This window comes from Heterocephalus glaber, unplaced genomic scaffold, assembly GCF_053883595.1.
Source record: "Heterocephalus glaber isolate CG9 unplaced genomic scaffold, H.glaber_assembly_v1.0 deba00001608, whole genome shotgun sequence".
NCBI lineage: Eukaryota > Metazoa > Chordata > Mammalia > Rodentia > Bathyergidae > Heterocephalus > Heterocephalus glaber.
In genome coordinates, this window is record NW_028258379.1 from 29,115,961 (window position 1) to 29,135,684 (window position 19,724).

Here is a 19,724-nt window from a genome sequence, read left to right on the forward strand (position 1 = left end):
GAGGACCTTGTCAGCTCTTTATTGCTGTGACAAGTACCTGAGATAGACAACTTAAAATAAAAGGATTATTTTGGCTCATAGTTTCAGAGGTTTCAGTCCATGGTCACTTGAACCCATCACTTTGGTCCTGTGGTAGCTGGTACATCATGGTGGAAGTGTTTGATGGAGGAAACTGCTCACCTCATGCTGGTGCTCACCTCCAGGAAGTAAAAAAAAAGAAAAGACAGGCATCCTAATATTCCCTTCAAGAGCACACCCCCATGACCTAATTTCCTGCTTTCTACTAGGCTCTACCTCCTAAAGGTTCCACCACCTCCCAATAGCACCACAGGCTAGGGACCAACTAGTTGGCGTATGGCTTTGGGGGTCAGCTAAGATGCAAAATACAACAAGCATCTATATTCTTTATAAATCCTCCCTGACTCTAAGTCTACATTTTCCAAACAACTGGAAAATAATATCCTCCCATTTTATAAACTATATTTGGCAAAATGGCCTCTTTTCATATTCTATAATGAATATATAGGTGAATATATACATTTGCTTTCCAAACTACTTTATACATGTGATATAGCTGTGCCATATCGAGAGACTAGAAATGTTATTTTTTTCTACTTTTTTGTTTTTAAGCCATTTCCCAGTAGGGTAATCATCTTTCACCACAGGGGAGGATATATTCAAAAAGTCCAATAAAACTACATAAATTTTTTCCTTGAAAGTCCCATTATGTATATTTTTTTGTGGCTCACAGTTCTAAGCTTCAGGGTCAACACACACAGAGAAATCCTCTTGAAAATGAAGTAGGCTAGTGTCTGGCTATCACAGTGAGCTCAAATTAGAAACTGCAATAAACCTGGATAGAGTGAAGGAGAAAACAATAAAAATGCCAGGCTATGTAGACTGTACGCATGGTGTGAGATTTAGCAGAAAAGGGACGATTCGTGTTTGTTGTGTCATGCATTAATTTTCCCAGACATCAAAAATGCCTAAAAATGAGGGCTTAAGATGATGAAGCGGTCTTTTAAAAAGTATAATGCAAGCCTTCTGTAGTTTGAGAAATAAAACTCAGATTATGGCTTCTGGAGGCCATGATGGGGGAAAAAAAGGATATAATGTATTTGCATAAAAAGACTAAGGACAGAAGGTGAATGCAACATCAACAATGATGAGTTGTCACAGCAAGATGGATAAGTAAATTCAGAGGACTAATATTTTCTTCCAGCTGCCTGCAGAAAAGTAGGGGAATAAAGAGAAAAGAATCTACCTTAATGGAAGAAATCAAATTTTACTGTATCATTGGGAAGAAAATGAGTAAAAATGGGTTAGAGCAGAATAGAGAAATCTGAACCAATAAAACCTTATTCCTATCAAACATGGACAGGAATCATTACCTTTTTTATTATGTACATCTCCTGCTCATAAAACTTCAAAGGTTCCTCAGTGTTAACAATGCAGAGTCCTAATACATTATTCTGGAAGTTACAGCCTCATCCTTCCTCCTCAGCAAACTGGTCCTTAACCCCATTCCTATTTCTCAACTCCCAACAGGTCAGCACACTAGGCTTTGATGGTTAATCTTGATTGCCAACTTGAATGGCTCCAGGGATACCTAGATTAATAAAGCACACTTTGGGTATGCCTGGCTGGGTCATGGTAGCATGACCTTGAAGACTGGACCCACTCCCCAGCTCCTTCTTGACTCTTCCTTGCTCACTCTACTTCCTGGCTGCCATGATGTTAGCATCTTCCCTCTGCCACACCTTTCCACTGTCTGCCTAGAAGCCAGCTGACCAATGACTGAAACCTCTGACACTGTAAGCCAAAAATAAACCCTTCCTCCCTTGAATTGTGTATGTCCGGTATTTTGGCCCAGTAATAAAAAGCTTACTGAGGCCAGGGATTTAGCTCAGTGGTTTTGCCACCTGCTACGTAAGCACAAGGACCGGAGTTCGATCCCTGGTAACAACAATAAAAAAAAGCTTACTAACACATAGGCTGAATGCAATCAGTGTAGAGTTAAGTGCTATACTTTGCTGAAGCAGGGGCTAACAATATTTCAAGGAGGGCAATCTGCTTACAAGAAGATGCTCTATGAATGGCATGACAGCTGTCATTCATAGGTTTGGGTGTGCAAATCTGAGAGGAGAGGCTAGAGAATGGAGGGCTACTATAAAGACAAGGACAAAGATCTGGGAGGAAGAGATTTTTCCCAGCAAGGGTGGATATCATGAGAGAGGGTCTATGAGAGAAATCCTACAAGGATGGTGTGCAGGAAAAGGCCTTACAAAGAAGACAGTCTGCCTCACTTATCCACCCCTAGCTGTGAAGAGAGTGATACTACCTTGGAAAGACTCCACGACACCTAGTGTTTTTGTTTTGTTTTTAAGAAAAAGTCTTGCTATGTTGCCCAGGCTGGCCTTGAACTTGGGATCCTCCCTGTCTCAGCCCCCCAAATAGATGGGAATACGGACATGCATCACTTGTGTCCAGCATCATCCAGTGTTTTATGGGAGCAGAATGTGCAGGGTATCTAAATCTGTGGCGACTTCTGTCCAGCAGAGGAGAGCAGAACAGAAAGGCCCACAAGAGCCAGAGAGGCAGAGAAGCTGGCATCTCTCTGTATTCATTTATCACATTCTCTTTTTGGCTTCACCCCTTTTCTAAATCCTGCCCATCTCCAGTATCAGGCTCCAGGTCCACAGGTGTCTAGGAAGGGAGCACTGCCTTTCTCTGAACTCTGAGAGGTTTTGCTGCCTGTAGTATTCATACAACACCTGGCCACAAGAGAAGTGACAATACTTCTCCCTCCCATATCACATGACATATTTTTTAAAATTGCACTTTGACCAGTGTCTGCATCTCCTAATTCTTTTCTATCCCTACAATGGAATATATCTTCAATTCTCTAAAGGAGAATTAAATGAATAAACATATGAGTGAATATCTGTGGGCAATACCACAAATTGGCCCTATGACTATAATTTCAAGATACAGTAACCTTAATTTGTATATAGTTTCCTTATTTTAGAAAAGAACTAAGAATTCAGAAACCTCATTCCTGCTATACTTTTGCCTTTGTTCTGAAGGAAAGAGTCAAGAAAAAGAATCCTCAAACATACATAGCTACAAGTGTTTTAGAACAAAACCTAAAACATTAGAGAATAGAAATTTAAATTTAGGAAAATATGTTCAATAGTGAACTAACAAGTCAGACAAGATAGTAGTAGATAAAAGCATAAAAATCAACTGACCATTAACCTAATCATCCACAAATTACTTTTCAGTTGAGTTTATACTGCATAGCATGACTGAGTCAAACAGTCCATAATTACTATTATGATAGCTCAATCTTTATTTTTCCATCATTCAAAGTTGAAGGTTAAAAGCAAGTTCCTAGAAAGCTTTTTCTTTTGTAAGTATGAAAGTAAAATATGTGCATTCTTTTAAAAGGGAAATAATATAAGGAAACAAAGAAAAAATGCTCAATTTCACCATCTAGTGAAAGAAAAATTCTGGGGGTAGTTTGTCTTGTTTTTTTCCTTAGGTATATTTCGTATAGGTTTGGGATAATAACCAAGACACTTGCATGAGGAATCAGTGGGGCAATGCTCACCCAGTACTTACTAGTAGCATTTAGCATGCTGTAAGCAAGAGTCTCATAAAATCTTAGCTGGTCAAATGCAGATAAAATGCCCTGCATTGCATTCCACAATGAGTCAGATCATCTGAGATCTGCATACTTGGAGCACATGGTCTTCGCCCTTTACAGAGTCATCCCAATGCATTTTGGTATTAAATCCAGACTTACACTAAAGAAACCTTAAGAAACCACCCATAAACTCACTATTACATTTACTAAACCATTTTTGGACATCAATGTCCATTCATCAGTCTCTTCCCTATGAGAGAGACATTGTGGATGGACTTTTCTAGGGCAGGGAAGTCTACGCCTCTCTAGGAAAAGACTTTTTATTGCATGGACATTGACCACTGTACTTTTGTTCCTGTATTCAGTCTGGATGCTAGATAGCTAGGAACCAAATTTGATTTTTGTTCTGTTTTTGAGACAGGGTCCCTTTGTTACTCAAGCTAGCCTCAAATTCACCTTCCTCTTACCTCAGCCTCCCAAGTAGCTAGGATTAGGCTTGAGCCTTCACACCTAGCTAGAGAATCAAATTTGAAACGAGCTACTAGTAACTACAACCCTCCCACTTGAATTCATTGGCTAATTAAGTTTCTTAGGGGGATAAACACTGGTGTCAATTCTGTCATTACAAATAGGACCCATAGCACTAGTAAATCAAGGAAAGGATACAAGGGTAAAGTTGAGGTCAGATTGCTTTGGTCTATTGCTTACTAGCTAGCTGTGTCACCCTGAGAAAATTAACCTGAGCTTCAGGATATTGTTAAACTTATCAAATGGGGATAATAATAAGATCACAGAGTTGTATTAAATATAATATCCACTGCATAGTGCTCATCACAGATCTGCACACGGTAATTGTTCAAGAAATGACAGCTGTAATTATTATCTATAGTAACAAATCCTGTGTTACACGTGAAAGTATTTTATAAACAGAGCTGTACAAATGCCAGGTATATATTATTTTTTTCTTCTTCTTTATTATTTTATTATCCCCCCTGAAAGAGGTAACAGCAATACTGTATACTGAAGCCAATCTCAACAGTGATCTTCTGGTTCCTTAAACAAGTAGCCTGATTTTTTTTTTTTTTACCACTCACAAGTTTCTTCCTTCCTGGATGCATTAAGCTGTTTTTGCTTATACTCATTTGCTTCTTCGGTTACAGGCAATAAAAACATCAGTAACACTTCTCAGCTACTCATTCTGGCTGCCCTCAAATGTTCCCAGCACTTACTTTTCTTCCAGACTTATTTCTAATATCTTTGACTTGACTTTCCACTCTTCTCGAATTTCACAAAGTACCTCTACAGAAGTGACCACCTTCTAACAGTAACAGAAGCTCCTGGGAAACAGACCTGAGAATCCGGGTCCTGTTCCAAAGTGACAGTGAAGTACGTGCATCTTCAGGGCTTAGCCCTTGCCTGAGAGCAGCTGAGTCAAAGTCAATCCAGGACATGAGTCTGGAACTCACCCAGGAAGCTGCCCAGCAACCATGCCCTGCAACAGACACCTGGCATGACCTTGATCTTCAAGTAAGAAGAGACTTGGCTAGCAGAAGGAGAATTCCCAAGTCACAGCTACCCAGAACTTTGGAAAGTTGATTACCAGAATAAACAGCTTCCAGGAAGCCAAGACCAACATTTTGCTTCTTCTTCAGGATCAAAACATTAAGGAGGAGGCCCGGGGATTTAGCTCAGTGGTGCCACCGCCTGCCTCACAAGTGGAAGTGCCCGAGTTTGATGCCAGGTACCAAAAAAAAACCAAACAAAAAACATTAAGGAGGGAGGTAATATATTTAAAAAGATCTTTAATCTGAGCATGAACCCTCTTCCTTCAAGAGAAACAACATGTAAATGTGACTCATATCATTAACAGGGAAGAGCAGGGGATTTCTTCCTGGATGGCTACTTAAATGTTTCTCTTGGATGTTTGTGATCTTGAGTGTCCCCACTCAGGTAAACATGAAATGAAGCTAGCTGAAGAATTAGTGCCCTACCTTTAAACTGTCCCTTTAATTTGGTATTGATATTAAGATTGGAAGAAAAGAGGAAAGACTAGGAACTCGTAGATTAAGGTGAGTGCTTCCACAGTAATTTTGGAGTAAGGTGCTTAGCACCAACATTTGATCTCAACCCTCCAATCTAATCCTTTCTCTGATAGCTCTCCTGACTTTCTCCAATGACTAATTTACTTTGTAACCTTTTGAAATATATTTTAAAATTAATTATTAGGAAAGGATGCCAAAAAGGAAGGAACTGAGAAATGGATGTGAGAGTCATTCTTTTGATATTAAATGCAAGGAAATGCACACTGGGGCAGGTCCCAGAGCATATTATCAAAGTCAGAAAGCCCTGAGTCACAGGGAAGACTAAATTTGGCATCAAAAAAAATTCCAGGTGAAGCAATCCTTTGGCCATAATGAATTTGAGAAAATGTTTCCTAACAAGGTAGTCTTCATTATACACAGAACTCATGCATGGGCGAAACTACATGAACGTACTGAACAGAGGTGCTCTGTCTTCACATCAGAACTCAAATCAAACAGAAGCTCCATGGCTGCAGCAAATGGGAGAAATATTTCTGGATGAAGGCAAAATTCAAGCCTTAGAGAACTCATAAAGGAGAGGACATTTTGTAAATTTCATGAAAATGAGCTCCCTTCAGCCCCAAGTTAAGCCTCTCTCAAACAACAGAAAGAAAAATGCAAGGGAAGAAAGTATCAGCGGGACACCTGGAACAAAATCAGCCCTTACTTTATGTCAGAGCACTCACACTGGAGAAAAGTTTCTGGAATGTAATGGTGGGAAATCTGCCAGAATTTATCCTTCAATGTGCAAATCAGTCCACAGAGAGGAGCAAAGCTTTATGGATGCAATTCATGTAGAAAAGTCTTTTATGAAGCCATATCTTACTAAACATGCGAGAGTACAGATGAGGAGGCAGCCTATGGATATACTCAATGTGGGGAAAGGTCCAACAGAACCTTTATTCTATATCAAAGAACTCATCACACAGGTAAAGAATATAGAAAGAATATAGGAAAGAATATAGAAAGAATATAAAAAGAATATAGAAAATAGTTTTTCCAGAATTCACACTTCTTGTGCATCAGAGAACTAAAGAAAGGAAAGTTAACCTGCAGTGTTAACACCTTCATAGATAAGGAAAGAAAATCTTCAGTGTGAAGTCAAATCTTAATTCAAAATCAAAGAAAGAAAACCTATGAGACTAATGAAAGTTAAAGGGGTTTCCAGCTATAGATACACCTGACATATCTGAAAAGTCACATGACAAATACTATATAAATATAGTCAATCAGGGAGAACCTATTTTCAGACAGGATAACTCACTCATCTCAGGGAACTCACCAAAATAGAGAAACTTTATCAATACAATGTAGGAAATCCTTTTGCCAGAAGACAGAACAATTTTTTGATTGGAATATTCACATAGAAACCCAAAGAAAAAAATGTAAGGAAGGTTTCACCAAGAAGTTACAACCAACTGAACATCAAATAAACAATATTTTGAAAGTGTGAAAATTTTCAACAGGAAATTAAAAGCTTGGGCAAACGTCTATTAAGTTAGGGATGATGGCAAGAGCATCCTTCTAATAATAATATTGTTTCAAAAGTCGTATTTTATGTAGAGTATCTAATCTTATATACAAAAAATAACAAGGGCCAGGGGTTTAGCTCAGTGGTTCTGCCGCCTGCCTTGCAAGTGCAAGGTCCTGAGTTCGATCCCCGGTACCAAAAAAACCACAAACAAACAGATTTTCAATCTAAATATCACCAAGATACCTTACCATCTAATGCATTATACATGAAATAATATTTAATGAGACTATACACGAAATAATATTTAACAAGACAAAAATATCCTAACACCATGTTTTCTGCAATATGAAAATAGTTTTGGCTTAGTAAGTGAAATATCCATTTAGCAAATAAGCCAAGCTTGGTGTCAACTTCTCAGTTATCTCTTTATCAGGAATATAGTCTAGGAACATTAATATTTACATAAAATTTGCCAAAATAAGATTCACAATTGTTAACACAACAAGTCTAAGTACATAAAAGAAGCTATAATTTGCATTATTCTACAAAAATGTATTACATATATACAGAAATTATTTTCACTTTTCTCCATTTTTCAATATTTTATATGTAAATTTACACACTATGCAAAACTAAAGAGAGTAACATAACACATATCCAAAGAAACTACCCAGATTTAATAAATGTTTCTATGAGAGAACAGGAAATACGAACTGAAGTTTTTAGAAGAGTTTGTAAATAATTGGGAAAACTCTCCTTTTAATTTTGGTAGAATTCATCGGTAAAGCCATCTGGGCCTAGAATTTTCTTTGTGGGAATGGTTCTTACTACAAATTCAACTGCTTTAACAGAGGTAGAACTCTTCAGGTTATTTTGAATGAGTGAGATCTAGCAATTTTTACTATCAAGGAATCTGGTCATTTCATCTACATTGTCAAATTGCTGACATAAAGTTGTTAATAATATATCCTTTATTATAGGCAGCTAAGTTAGAAATACACAATCAGCAAGGGACTGGGCTCTCAAGGAAGTCAGTGAAAAATAAAGACATCAGAATTGTGGCTGGAGATACGACTGCAGAAGGCCAAGCCTCCATAAAGATGCAACAGCCAGGCCACACGCCTTCCTAAGGGATAAACAGTATATTAACATTATACTGTAATTAGCACCACCTGGTCCAGGAAGTCCAGATTGGCACCAGTTGTTCAGGTGAGTTACCAGCACATCTGGTCTCCAAAAATGTCTTTGTTCTTTCCATATACCCTTGCTACATGACTTGTTTCCCTTTTGGATCAATATTAGCTAAGCAGCTACACCTGTAATCCTATAGGTTGATGATAGCTTGACCCACATTGTCCCCACAGTGTGACTTTGCTATATAAATTACCCCTGACCAACAGCTTCAGTGGCTACCCCATTCAGGGTTCTTCCTGGAAATCTGGGAGCTATTCTTCTCTCCTTATTTCCAATACAACTCTCCTAACTTCTTCCTTTGGTTCATGACTTCATTCCTCAATGTTGTGGGACCAGGAAATCAGCACATTTGACATCCACCAGGTTAGGAGTTATAGTTCTATCATATCACCCTCATTATCCTTTAAATAACTATAGGAACTACAGTCATTTCACCTCTTTCATTTCTGATACTGGTAATTTGTGTCTTGTCTCTTTTTTTCCTGCTGGTGAGTAACAGTTTTTCAGTTTTACTGATTCACTCAAAAAAAAAAACCAAAAAAAAAAAACCCTTTTTTTTCCTTTATTGTTTTTCTCTTTTCATTGAATTCCACTTTAATTTTTTTTTCCATACTGGGAATTGAATACTCTGTATTATACTGGGCTGGGTCCCCAGCCCTTTTTTAACATGACAGGGTCTCGCTAAGTCCCTAAATTATCCAGACTGGGCTCAAACTTGTGATGCTTCTGCCTCTTACAGACATGTTCCACCACATTGGACTCCATTCATTCTTTTCTTCCACTTATTTCACTGTTGCCCATCTTCGGGATCTAACTGGGGGGCTCAAGCGTGCTAGGCAACTCTTTATCACTGAGCTACATCCACAGCCCAGCCCTTCCTTCTGTAATTAAAAGCAGAGTCTGAGGCCATCAGCTTCTTTTATGATGTAGGAACTTAGTGCTACTACTTCCCCAGAACAATGCACCCACAAAATCTGAAATATTATCTTTTCATTTTAAGTCAAAATATTTTCTAATTTTTCCTTTTTCAATGACCTGTGAATTACCTAAAATGTGCTAGTTTCCAAACATTTGAGACTTTTCTGGGTATCTTTTACTATTGATTTCTAATATAATTCCATCACAAAGAACATAATTTGCAATGTGTTGATATCTGTTTAGTGACTCGGATTATGATCAATATTATTAAAGTGCAGACTTGCAAAGAATGTGTATTCTGTTGCTGACTGGAGCGCTCTATAGATGATAATTAGGTCAAGGTGGCTGATAGTGTTCTTGAACTCTTCTACAGCCATATTGATTATATGTCTACTTGCTTTATTATTGATAGGGATGTTGCAACCTCCTACCACCATTGTGTATTTCCCCATCTTTTTCAGTTTTATCATACTTTTGTTTCATGTATTCTGATTTCATTATTAGGCATATAAATATTTACAACTGTCTAATCCTCTTGATGAACTGACTCTTCATCTTTATGAAATGATCTTTCCTATTCCTGGTAATTTTCCCTCTTCTGAAGTATATTTCATCTGATATTAATAAATGCACCCCAGCTTTCCTTTGATTAGCATTAGTACAACATACATTTTTTTCACCCTTTCATTTTTTAACATATATATGTATGTATCTCTCCCAGGTTGGCCTCAAACTCATGGCAATCCTCCCGCCTCAGCCTCCCAGCTGACAGGATTACAGGCATGCACCACCACAGCTGTCTGTGCCTTTATATTTAAAGTAGGCTTCTTTCAGGGCGTGGTGACACACGCCTTAATCTCAGGATTCGGGAGACCAAGGCAGGAGGATCTCTGGGAGTTTGAGGCCAGCCTAGGCTACATAGTGAGTTCAAGGTTAGCCTATACTACATAACAAGACCTTGTCTCAAAAACAAAAAACCAAACAAACAAAAACCACACACACATAAAACAAATAAAGTGGACTTCTTGAAAGCAACAGAGATTCAGGTCCTGCTTTTTTATCCATTCTGACAATATTTGTCTTTTAATTGGGCTGTTGAGATCATTTAGATGTAATGAAAATATTAACTGGATTTAAATCTATCATATATTATTTGTTTTCTATTTGTCTATTTCCATCTATTCATTCATTTTCTTCTTTTGAATTAAATATTTTATGATCTCATCTTATCTCCTTTTTTGTCTTTAACTCTTTGTTATAGTCTCTTAGTGGTTGCTTTTTGAATTACATCATTAAAATAACATTGCTATCTTCAGGGCATATTATACCACTTCAGGTATTTGAAAAACCTGTCTACTATACCAGGAACCTGCAGTGACATCATCTGGATTCAGTCTTTAGCTGGATGTAATCATATATTCATTCAACAAATATTCATTGAGCAGCCTACTATGTGTAGGCCTATGCCAACAATCTCCAACACATTCAATCCATGACGTTAAAACTATAATTTTGGCCTTTGTCCATCATTAATGAGTTTCTCACCATAAAGCTCAAGTGTGTTTGGCTTCTCAGGCTGAAGTCAGTAATTGTATAGCAAAAGAACAAAGACTAACTGCAGAGAGACACACCATGGGACACCACCAAGGAACCGACCACACCATGTGAAGGAAAAATCTGATGGACCCACAGAAGAGATACAAAGCAGGGAACTAAACATAGCAGGCCATATGCTAGCACAAACATCCCAGAAAGCCTATTCAGAATGAGTCCCATTCAAACGATCCTTCTAAATGGAACTTCTAGTTTTAGTTTTTTGAGGAATCTCCACACAGATATCCATAATGGTTGTACTAGTTTACATTCCCACCAATAATGTAGAAGAGTTCTTTTTTCCCCAAATCCTTCCCAGCATTTGTTATTATTTAATTCCTTGATGACTGTGGTGAATTAACTAATGGTCGATGCCCATTGTAATGCCCAACTGAACTGAATCAGCGTGGTTGGTCATGGAAGACCCACCTGAGGATTGTTGCCAATAGCCATAAAAAGAGAACTGGAGGGGAAGCTGATTTTCCAGAAGCTTGCTGAGGATGGTTTTCCTGATGCAAACCTGGCTGTTCTCCTCGGAGGAGGAGCTTGGGGCCTCACTGTCGCTGGGAATGGCTCCTGTTCTGATCAGGGGAGCTCTAATCTTCATTGTGAGCATCACTTCCTGGCCCCAGTATAAATATCTCAGCCTGGTGGCACAAATACTGGCAAAGGTTTTCTGCTTCCACCACTAGCCTTTGGGCCTTCCAGGTGCAGATCCTCAATACAGACAAACAAGCATGAGACATTGCCTTGGCTCTAGGCCACTGGCTGGACTCACGGAGGACACTGCCTTGGACTCTAAGCCTTTAGCTGGACTTGTGTGGGACATTGCTGTGGGATCCAGGCCCTTGGCTGGATTCTTTGGGCCTCTAGTGTGCAGTTAATCTCTTGCACTGCTCCGTATTTGACTTTTTGGGTAAATATCATAAAATAATCCTATAAATTATGTGTCCTGTATTAAATGTATTCCCTTGCCAATGCCCTGACTATAACAATGATAGTCATTCTTTCTGGAGTTGGGTGGTATCTCAGTGTTGTTTTAATCTGTATTTCTTTAATGGCCAGTGATGTAGAACATTTTTTCACGCATCTATTGATCATTTGTACTTTGAGATGTGTATATTTGTTTTGAGTAGAACTTTTATTTGTGAGAGTCTAATTTTTGGGGTTTATATATTTTAAATGTTAGTTCTCTACAGAATGGCAGGCAAAAAATTTTTTCTCATTGAGTAGTTTCTTTTTCTTTTTTTTTGGTACTGGGGATTGAACTCGGGTCCTTGCACTTGGCAGCAGGCGGCGAAACCACTGAACTAAATCCCCGGCCCCTAGTAGGTTGTTTCTAAACTCTGTTAGTTGTTTACTTTGCTGTACAGATACTTTTTAATTTGTTATAATCAAATTCACTGATTCTCAGTATTTTTTGTGTCACTGAGGTTCTTGTCATAAAGTCCTTGCCTATACCTACGTCAAGAGTTGTACATATTTTTAATCTTTTAGCAGATTGTTTCTGTTTTAACATTTAGATCTTTGAACCATTTTGATTTTAGCTTAGTACATGGTGAGTGAGATATATGGGTCTAGACTTAGTCTTCTACATGTGGATATCCAATTTTCCCAGCACTATTTATTAAAGAGGCCATCTTTCCTCCAATGTATGTTTTTGTCCCTTTGTCAAAGATTATACAGCTAAATGTACCTGGAGTTGTTTCTGCTTCCTCCATTCTGATCCACTGATACACATGCCTGTTTTTGTGCCAGTACCATGTAGTTTTTATCACAGTAGCTTTGTGGTAAAACTTCAAATCTGGAATTATGATGCCTCCGGCTTTGCTTTTGTTATCCAGGATTGCTTTGGCTAAATGTGTGTCTTTAGATGAATATCCTGAGAAATATATCTAAACAGTATTCTGGCCAAGAAGGCATAATCTTAACCTAGTACCTTAATTACTTTCTTGCTGCTGGGACAAAGCACTCGATATCCATAAGTTAAAGGAGGAAAGATTTATTTTAGTTCGCTGTTCATAGAGGTTTTGATCCATAGTCTGCTGGCTCCAAGGCAGGGCAGCAAGGCAGAGAAGAGTTCACGGCAAGGCAGGCAGGAAGCACCATGCAGTCAAAAGAAGAAAATGGACTGATATATACACCCTTCTAGGCCACAACTACAGTGACCCACCTCTTCCTACCAGGTTTCACCTCCCAGCATCACACCCAACTATAAACCCATTAGTGGAGTAATCCAGTATCACACAACCATGATCCAATCACCTCCAAAGAGCCTCACCTATAAGCACACAAAGCTTTGCAGAGACATGTGGATATAAGCCATAAACCTAGTCACAAAATACATCAGCCAAAGAAAATGAGGAATGTATTTAAAAGATAAAAAAGTGAGAGGTGTTCTATATTCCTAGAAATGTTATAAAAAGGGAAATAGGTTACCAAAACATCTCACATTAATGAAGACTAAAGAAATATAACACCAAAAACTAATTTCTGCAGCAAAAGGTGAAAGATATTGCTAAGGACATTATTAGGTCAACTCACAAAAGATGGAATATAGATGGTAAATTTGATTAAAAATATGGTATCAGAATAAACTCATGAAGTTGCTAAGCATACTGTGGCACATAAATGCAGGTGAAAAAGTAAATGGGGAAAATATTAACAACAAATGAGTTTGGGTAAAGGACATATAGCTATTCCCTATAGTATTTTATTTTGCAATGTTTTGTAACTTTTAAATGATTTCCAAAATAAGGTAATTTTTGAAAATCAAACCAGCACACTGGATCCCATCCTTTCACACAAAAGGTCTCTCCCTCTCCCTCTCCCCCCCCCTCCCCCTCTCCTCCTCCCCACCCCCTTTCTCTGCCTGACCTGGGTGGGAGCTGAATGGAGATAACCACACGCTTACTCATGACACGATGTGCTGGAGGAGGCTGGCCTTTGTGGGACCTTTGCATACTTTTGCCATGTGCCCATAGATCCTGTGAACCTTGGCTCACACCAGAAACAAAGGCTAAGATCCTGATTGTACCCATCAGTGAAACAGCTATTTTTAGAAAATCAGTTTACTCCTATAAGTAGGGACAAGTAAAGACACCAGGTCCTGAGCTTCTCCCTGCCATACACTTTGCTGTGTGGCAGTCCCTGCTTCAGCAATATTATTATTAAACTTCTGCTTCATATTACTTTTGTTTTCTGGGTTCCTCATTCTGCACCAGGGGGTTCTCTGGTTTTGAGTCAGCCTCCTTCACCTCCTGCATTCTTGCCGGGGTGAAGGGACAGAACCAGGAAAGCAGAGGGTGTCTCTCAGAGGACTCTTTGCCTCCCAGACCCCTGCCTGATGTAACATCTCTATTCCCTTTCCTTCTTCATTAGGTCATTGTACTAAGCTCAGAAACACGTTCTTCCATCTCTATAACAAAGATGCAAACAAAGCATCTCTTGATCCACAGGTACTCCAGACTTACTAAAAAACATATCTACTCACACTCTCACATTTTCCTATGCTCCATTTATCCTCAGCCCAGTTCAGCCAGCCTGTGCCCCACTACATACTGAAACTGTTCTTGTTAAAATCATCAAACACTTCCAGGTCATCAACTCCTATAGATACTCCTCAGTTATGCTGCTTGACCTTTCAGCAGCATTTTTAAAATTTCTTCTTTAATTAAAAACTTATTTGGTACAATTTAGATATACATATAATGATCACATTCACCATATGGAATTTGTACCTGTACATGGTATATCTTGATTCATATTTTTTCCCATTCCCTTTCCCCTCCCTTCTACCCCTCCTCCTATTTACAATAGCTTTGTTTCCATTTTATCTCTTTTCTCATTTTTTTTCTTTTCCCTTCCTTCCTTTGATAATGCTGATCACACTTTCTTCATTAAGAGACCCCTTCTCTTGGCTTTTGATCAAACACTTTGCTCTCACATCCCTGGATTCCTGTCTCCTCTGCTTTCCTCATCCTCTGCCTGACATCTATTAGCTGGAATGCATAAGGTTCTCAGTCCACTCTATTTCTCCAGGTGATCTCATCTGTTCCATGATTTTAAAAACCATCTACACCTGCTTATGACTCCCAAATTTACTTCTTTAGCTCAGAGCTTTCCTCTGAGTTCAATATTCATACAAACCAATAAATTGCTTTGACATCATAGATTAAAATTTCTTAAACTTAACAAATTCAAAATGCAATTCTTGGTCTTCCCCAACTCCTTACATTCTCCACCAGATTCCCATTTCAGTAAGTGTTACTTCCGTTCATCCACCTGCTCATGTCACCAAACTCAGAATCATCCTCTGACGGCTGAAATTATGTGTGAGATTTTTGTCTGTATGTTTTTCAACAGTTTAAATTTTCCTATTATAAATACAACATACTTATTAATCAATGTAAGTTAAAAGAACCAAAACTAGGGCCGGGGATTTAGCTCAGTGGTTTTGCCGCCTGCTGTGCAGGCGCAAGGACCCAAGTTTGATCCCTGGTACCAAAAAAAGAAAAGAAAAGAAACGAAACTCTTCTTGTGAGTAATGAGATATAAAACAAAGATGTGCTGAAACAATGCATAGTCTCTGTTTTTAATTATGGTATTTCTATTTTTCATTTTGTGAATGTCCAAATAAGGGTACTAAAAATTAATATTAAGTTTCATATTACCAGAAGTGTTGGGATTTATTGAAGACATCACAGAATCTGCTTCTATCTAGAAGAGAGGAAACAATAATAAGATGTAAGTTTACTGAATGCCTTCAAAGCACACGTTCTTAATTCCTAAAATGAGGGAAAGGATATATTTTATGAGAAAACAGCTTTTTTGAACCCAGCAGACCGGTAATGTCACTGAACAGCTTTTTGTTTTTTGGGGGTTTTTTGGTTTTTTTGTTTTTGGTACCGGGGATTGAACTAAGGACCTTGAGCTTGTGAGGCAGGCGCCAGAACCACTGAGCTAAATCCCCAGGCCCTTCAATGAACAGCTTTAATAGCCATTTTACTTTTCCATCAAGATCTGTAAGATACCAGTCAATAATCTGCTATAGGGCCGGGGATTTAGCTCAGTGGTTCCACCACCTGCCTCACAAGCGTAAGGACCCAAGTTCGACCCCCAGTACCAAAAAAAAAGGAGAAATAATCTGCTATAAACTGTAATCCCCCCCTACCAAACTTTATTCCATTGACTAATACAGTTCAGGCACATAAAAGCAGTTTGGCTGTCCCATACAGAACATAACCTAGAATGTATCCTTTTTGCTTTAGACAAAAACAAGTAATTGTTACAATGGGCTCTATGGCTTTACTTATAAATTTTTTCTTGATTGCAACAATAACATATGACAAAATAAAAAATATAAGAAATTATTAATACTTTTAAAAGCTATCCAATGAAAATGACTGTTAATATTTTAGTCTTGTACAGCTTGTTTCCTATGCAGTGTATAACATTTGAAAACGTACTGTATGCAAAGTTTGAGGATCTGCTTTCATTAAATATTAAAATAGAAGCACCTTCTCCATTGTTACAAAGGCTTTATAAACATTAGAGAATTAAAACTCAGACAGCATCTGACACTTCCTCTACTATGTCTTTTTTTTTTTAGGTACAGGGATCGAACTCAGGTCCTTGCACTTGTGAGGCAGGCAGCGGAACCACTGAGCTAAATCCCCGGCCACTTCTATTATCAGTCTTGAATTTGCCATAGTCTTGAATTCTAAGCACTTTCCTGGTCCCTTTTGTCCCTCTCAAATGACTACCACTTCATTTTCTTCATTGAGACCCCTGCCTACCCTTAAATGCTGGCTTCCTTAATGTTCTTACCTCACAAACTACGGCTCTTCATATGATGCAAAATCACCCTGGGTAATGCCATTCATTCTCAGATTTTGAGCTTGTCCCTGGAAACTGAGACATCCCAAATAACCTAAGACTTTCACCACCCAGCACAGTTTTTCGATTTTTGTTTTTTGTTTTTTTTGGTACCGGGGATTGAACTCGGGTCCTTGCGCTTGCGCAGCAGGCAGCGAAACCACTGAGCTAAATCCCCCGCCCTTCAGCACAGTTTCTGATGAGCAAAGGTACCCGGATGCCCACAGCTGCCACAAATGCAACCTGCTCCAATCTGAACTCGATGCACCTGAACCTGCTTTATCTGAATTTGGTTCTATCTGAATTTTCTCTCACTTGGTGGTTATCACAATCCTTCCAGTCTTGGTGGTGCTGCTATTCTTTTACCACTACCATATCCAGTGAATCACTAGGGCATAACTTGGCCCACCATCCACACAGTGTTCTTAGACACTTCTATCACAGTAGGCTAGCTTCTCAAGTCTACGTGACACCCACATTCCTATTATACCTGCCTCTAGAATTAGGTTTTCATTCTTGTCCTCTTCTCGTGTTATCTACCACAGACAGGTTTCATAGGTCTATCTACACAAAATGGTAAATTCATTCAGAGTAGGATCTGTGCTTCATTTATGTTTATATCCCTAGTAACTACCAGTAGCAAGTGTCCCTTTTATTAAACAAGAAGACTCAATAAACTTCACTTTGTAACCAATTATAAGAAGGTATGATTTATTATATATGTATCTTTTTATGAAATAGCATTATAGTTTATATTATGGTTATTTAAAATAACTTCACAGTTAACATTTCAAAATATACATTTTCTATGATAGAAATTTTTAAACATAATCTCCTATTAACTGACACAAAGTCAGTATTTCATTCAAGTTCAAAAGTAATACTTAAAAAGTAAACCTCAATTCTCAACGTAATATTCTTTAGACTATTTCTATTGATGAATTATTAATTTTAATTGTGTAAGTTTTATTACATTAAACAATGAGTACTTAACAGGAAAAAGAACACAAAAATAAAGTATTGCATTTTTAATATTTATTGAGTGTTTTTAAAAAAAATCAGAATTTTCAACATAAGCTAGCTTTTGGTGTACAAAGTCTTAAAAAAAGGAAATAAAAACCTACGTGAACTACAATGAAAGCACCAATTGCACTCTACCAAAAAAAACCAACTTTACTTCCGTTATCACAACTAAGGCAGTCTCCAAACATGACAACAGCACATTCCACACAATGTATTGCATACACTGACAACACATGTGTTTTTGCTTTCCTGGACTTTTTGTCAGACATATCTGACATCGCACTGGTCTTGCTGTTTTGTCAGGAAGTTCTTATTTTATTATACAATGTGTAGTTAATAGGAATTCTCAATAAAATCAAGTATTAAGTTCTTAATACATATTACACATTCAGAATAAATATTAACATTTTCACATCAGATGTTTATTTGCTTACAAAACCTAAAAGATAATATCAAAAATGAAAACCTATGTGAACTACAATGAAAATACCAGTAGAGGTCCATCCTGCCGCTCCTGGCCCAGAGGAAGGGCCTTCCTGGCCACCATCTGTCCCACCACACCCAGCCCAGAGAAAAGGGCGCTCCTGGCCCAGAGGAAGGGGCTTCTGAGCCACTGTCCCACCTCTCCCAGCTCAAGGGAGGTGAGCCATGTGGGCGCCAACAGCACCGTGCTCCCCCCACACCCCAGGTTCAACTGAGAAGACACGTAAATAAGTCTCAAAACCAGACTTCCAGATCACCTAAAGCAACTCCAAAGGGAAACGAGATGGAACACTCTGATACTCAAACACCTGGACCCACTGAACTGGCAACAAAAGGGGATCTGGAAAAAATGAAATCAGAAATAATTTCTCAGATAACAGCAGACATTGTGCTCATAGTTCAAGACATGATTAATAAATCTAGACAGGAGCTGAGGAACATGATGGAATCCCAACGTAGGAAACAAATGGAATCCATAAAACAGATGCAAATAGATTTCCAGGGGATCAAAAACTCCACTGAAAGTCTGCAAAGCAGAATGAGCCAATGTGAGGAGAGAATTCCATATATAGAAGATAAGATTGCAATTAGTGACCAGGAAAAGAAAAATTGCTTCAAAATTGTAGGGGACCAAGAGAAATCAATCCAGCAGCTGTTAGATGATGCAAAGAAGAATAAAACAAGACTGTCTGTAGTCTAAGAAGAAACAGGAGAGAGTGCAGACAACATAAAAAAACTCTTCACAGAAGTAATGGCAGAAAACTTCCCAAGCAGGAGAAAAGAACTTGACATACAGAAAAGTGAGGCATATAGGACTCCAAATAGCCTTGATCAAAAAAAGTCTACACATAGGCATATAATTGTTAAGATTCCAGAAACTCAACAGAAGAACAAAGTTCTACAAGCAGTTAGAGAAAAGAAACAAATCACATACAAAGGAAAGCCCATCAGAATCACAGCAGACTTCTCAACACAAACCATCAAGCCAAGAAAAGCTTGGAGTGACATATTCCAAGCCCTAAAAGAAAACAGCCTCCAACCCAGATTGATGTATCCTGCAAAACTATCTTTCAAAATTGATGGAGAAATAAGATACTTTCATGACAAAGAGCACCTTAGGAACTTTGTGAATAAAAAAACCAGCACTCCAAAAACTTTAACACAATATCCTAGGAACAGACACTGAGGATCACAACCCCAGGAAGCAAAGCAGAATGAACCCATCTAGCATGACAAGAAATTAAATGTAAAGGGGGAGAACCCAAAAACAACAAAAAAAATCATGACAATGATTAAGTCAATACGTTTCCATTATAACCATCAATGTTAATGGTTTCAATTCACCAATCAAAAAAATAGACTGGCAGAATGGGTCAAGAAACAAAATCCAACAATATGCTGCATACAAGAAACACACTTCATTCAAAAGGAA

General features: G+C 38.3%; 1 protein-coding gene across 13 annotated transcripts in view; it reads right to left on the reverse strand.

Moving 5' to 3' along the window:
- Efcab11 (EF-hand calcium binding domain 11) overlaps nt 1–19,724 on the reverse strand; it is a 187,172-nt gene that overhangs the window by 153,839 nt on the left and 13,609 nt on the right. For all 13 annotated transcript variants that reach the window (XR_015445098.1, XR_002389648.2, XR_015445099.1 and 10 more), the window contains exon 3: nt 15,583–15,628. Coding sequence is in view for 7 of the 13 variants with exons in the window: in XM_004837076.4 (XP_004837133.1) it covers nt 15,583–15,628 (46 nt within the window). In the remaining 6 variants the exon portion in view is untranslated. The remainder of the gene's footprint in view (nt 1–15,582; nt 15,629–19,724) is intronic.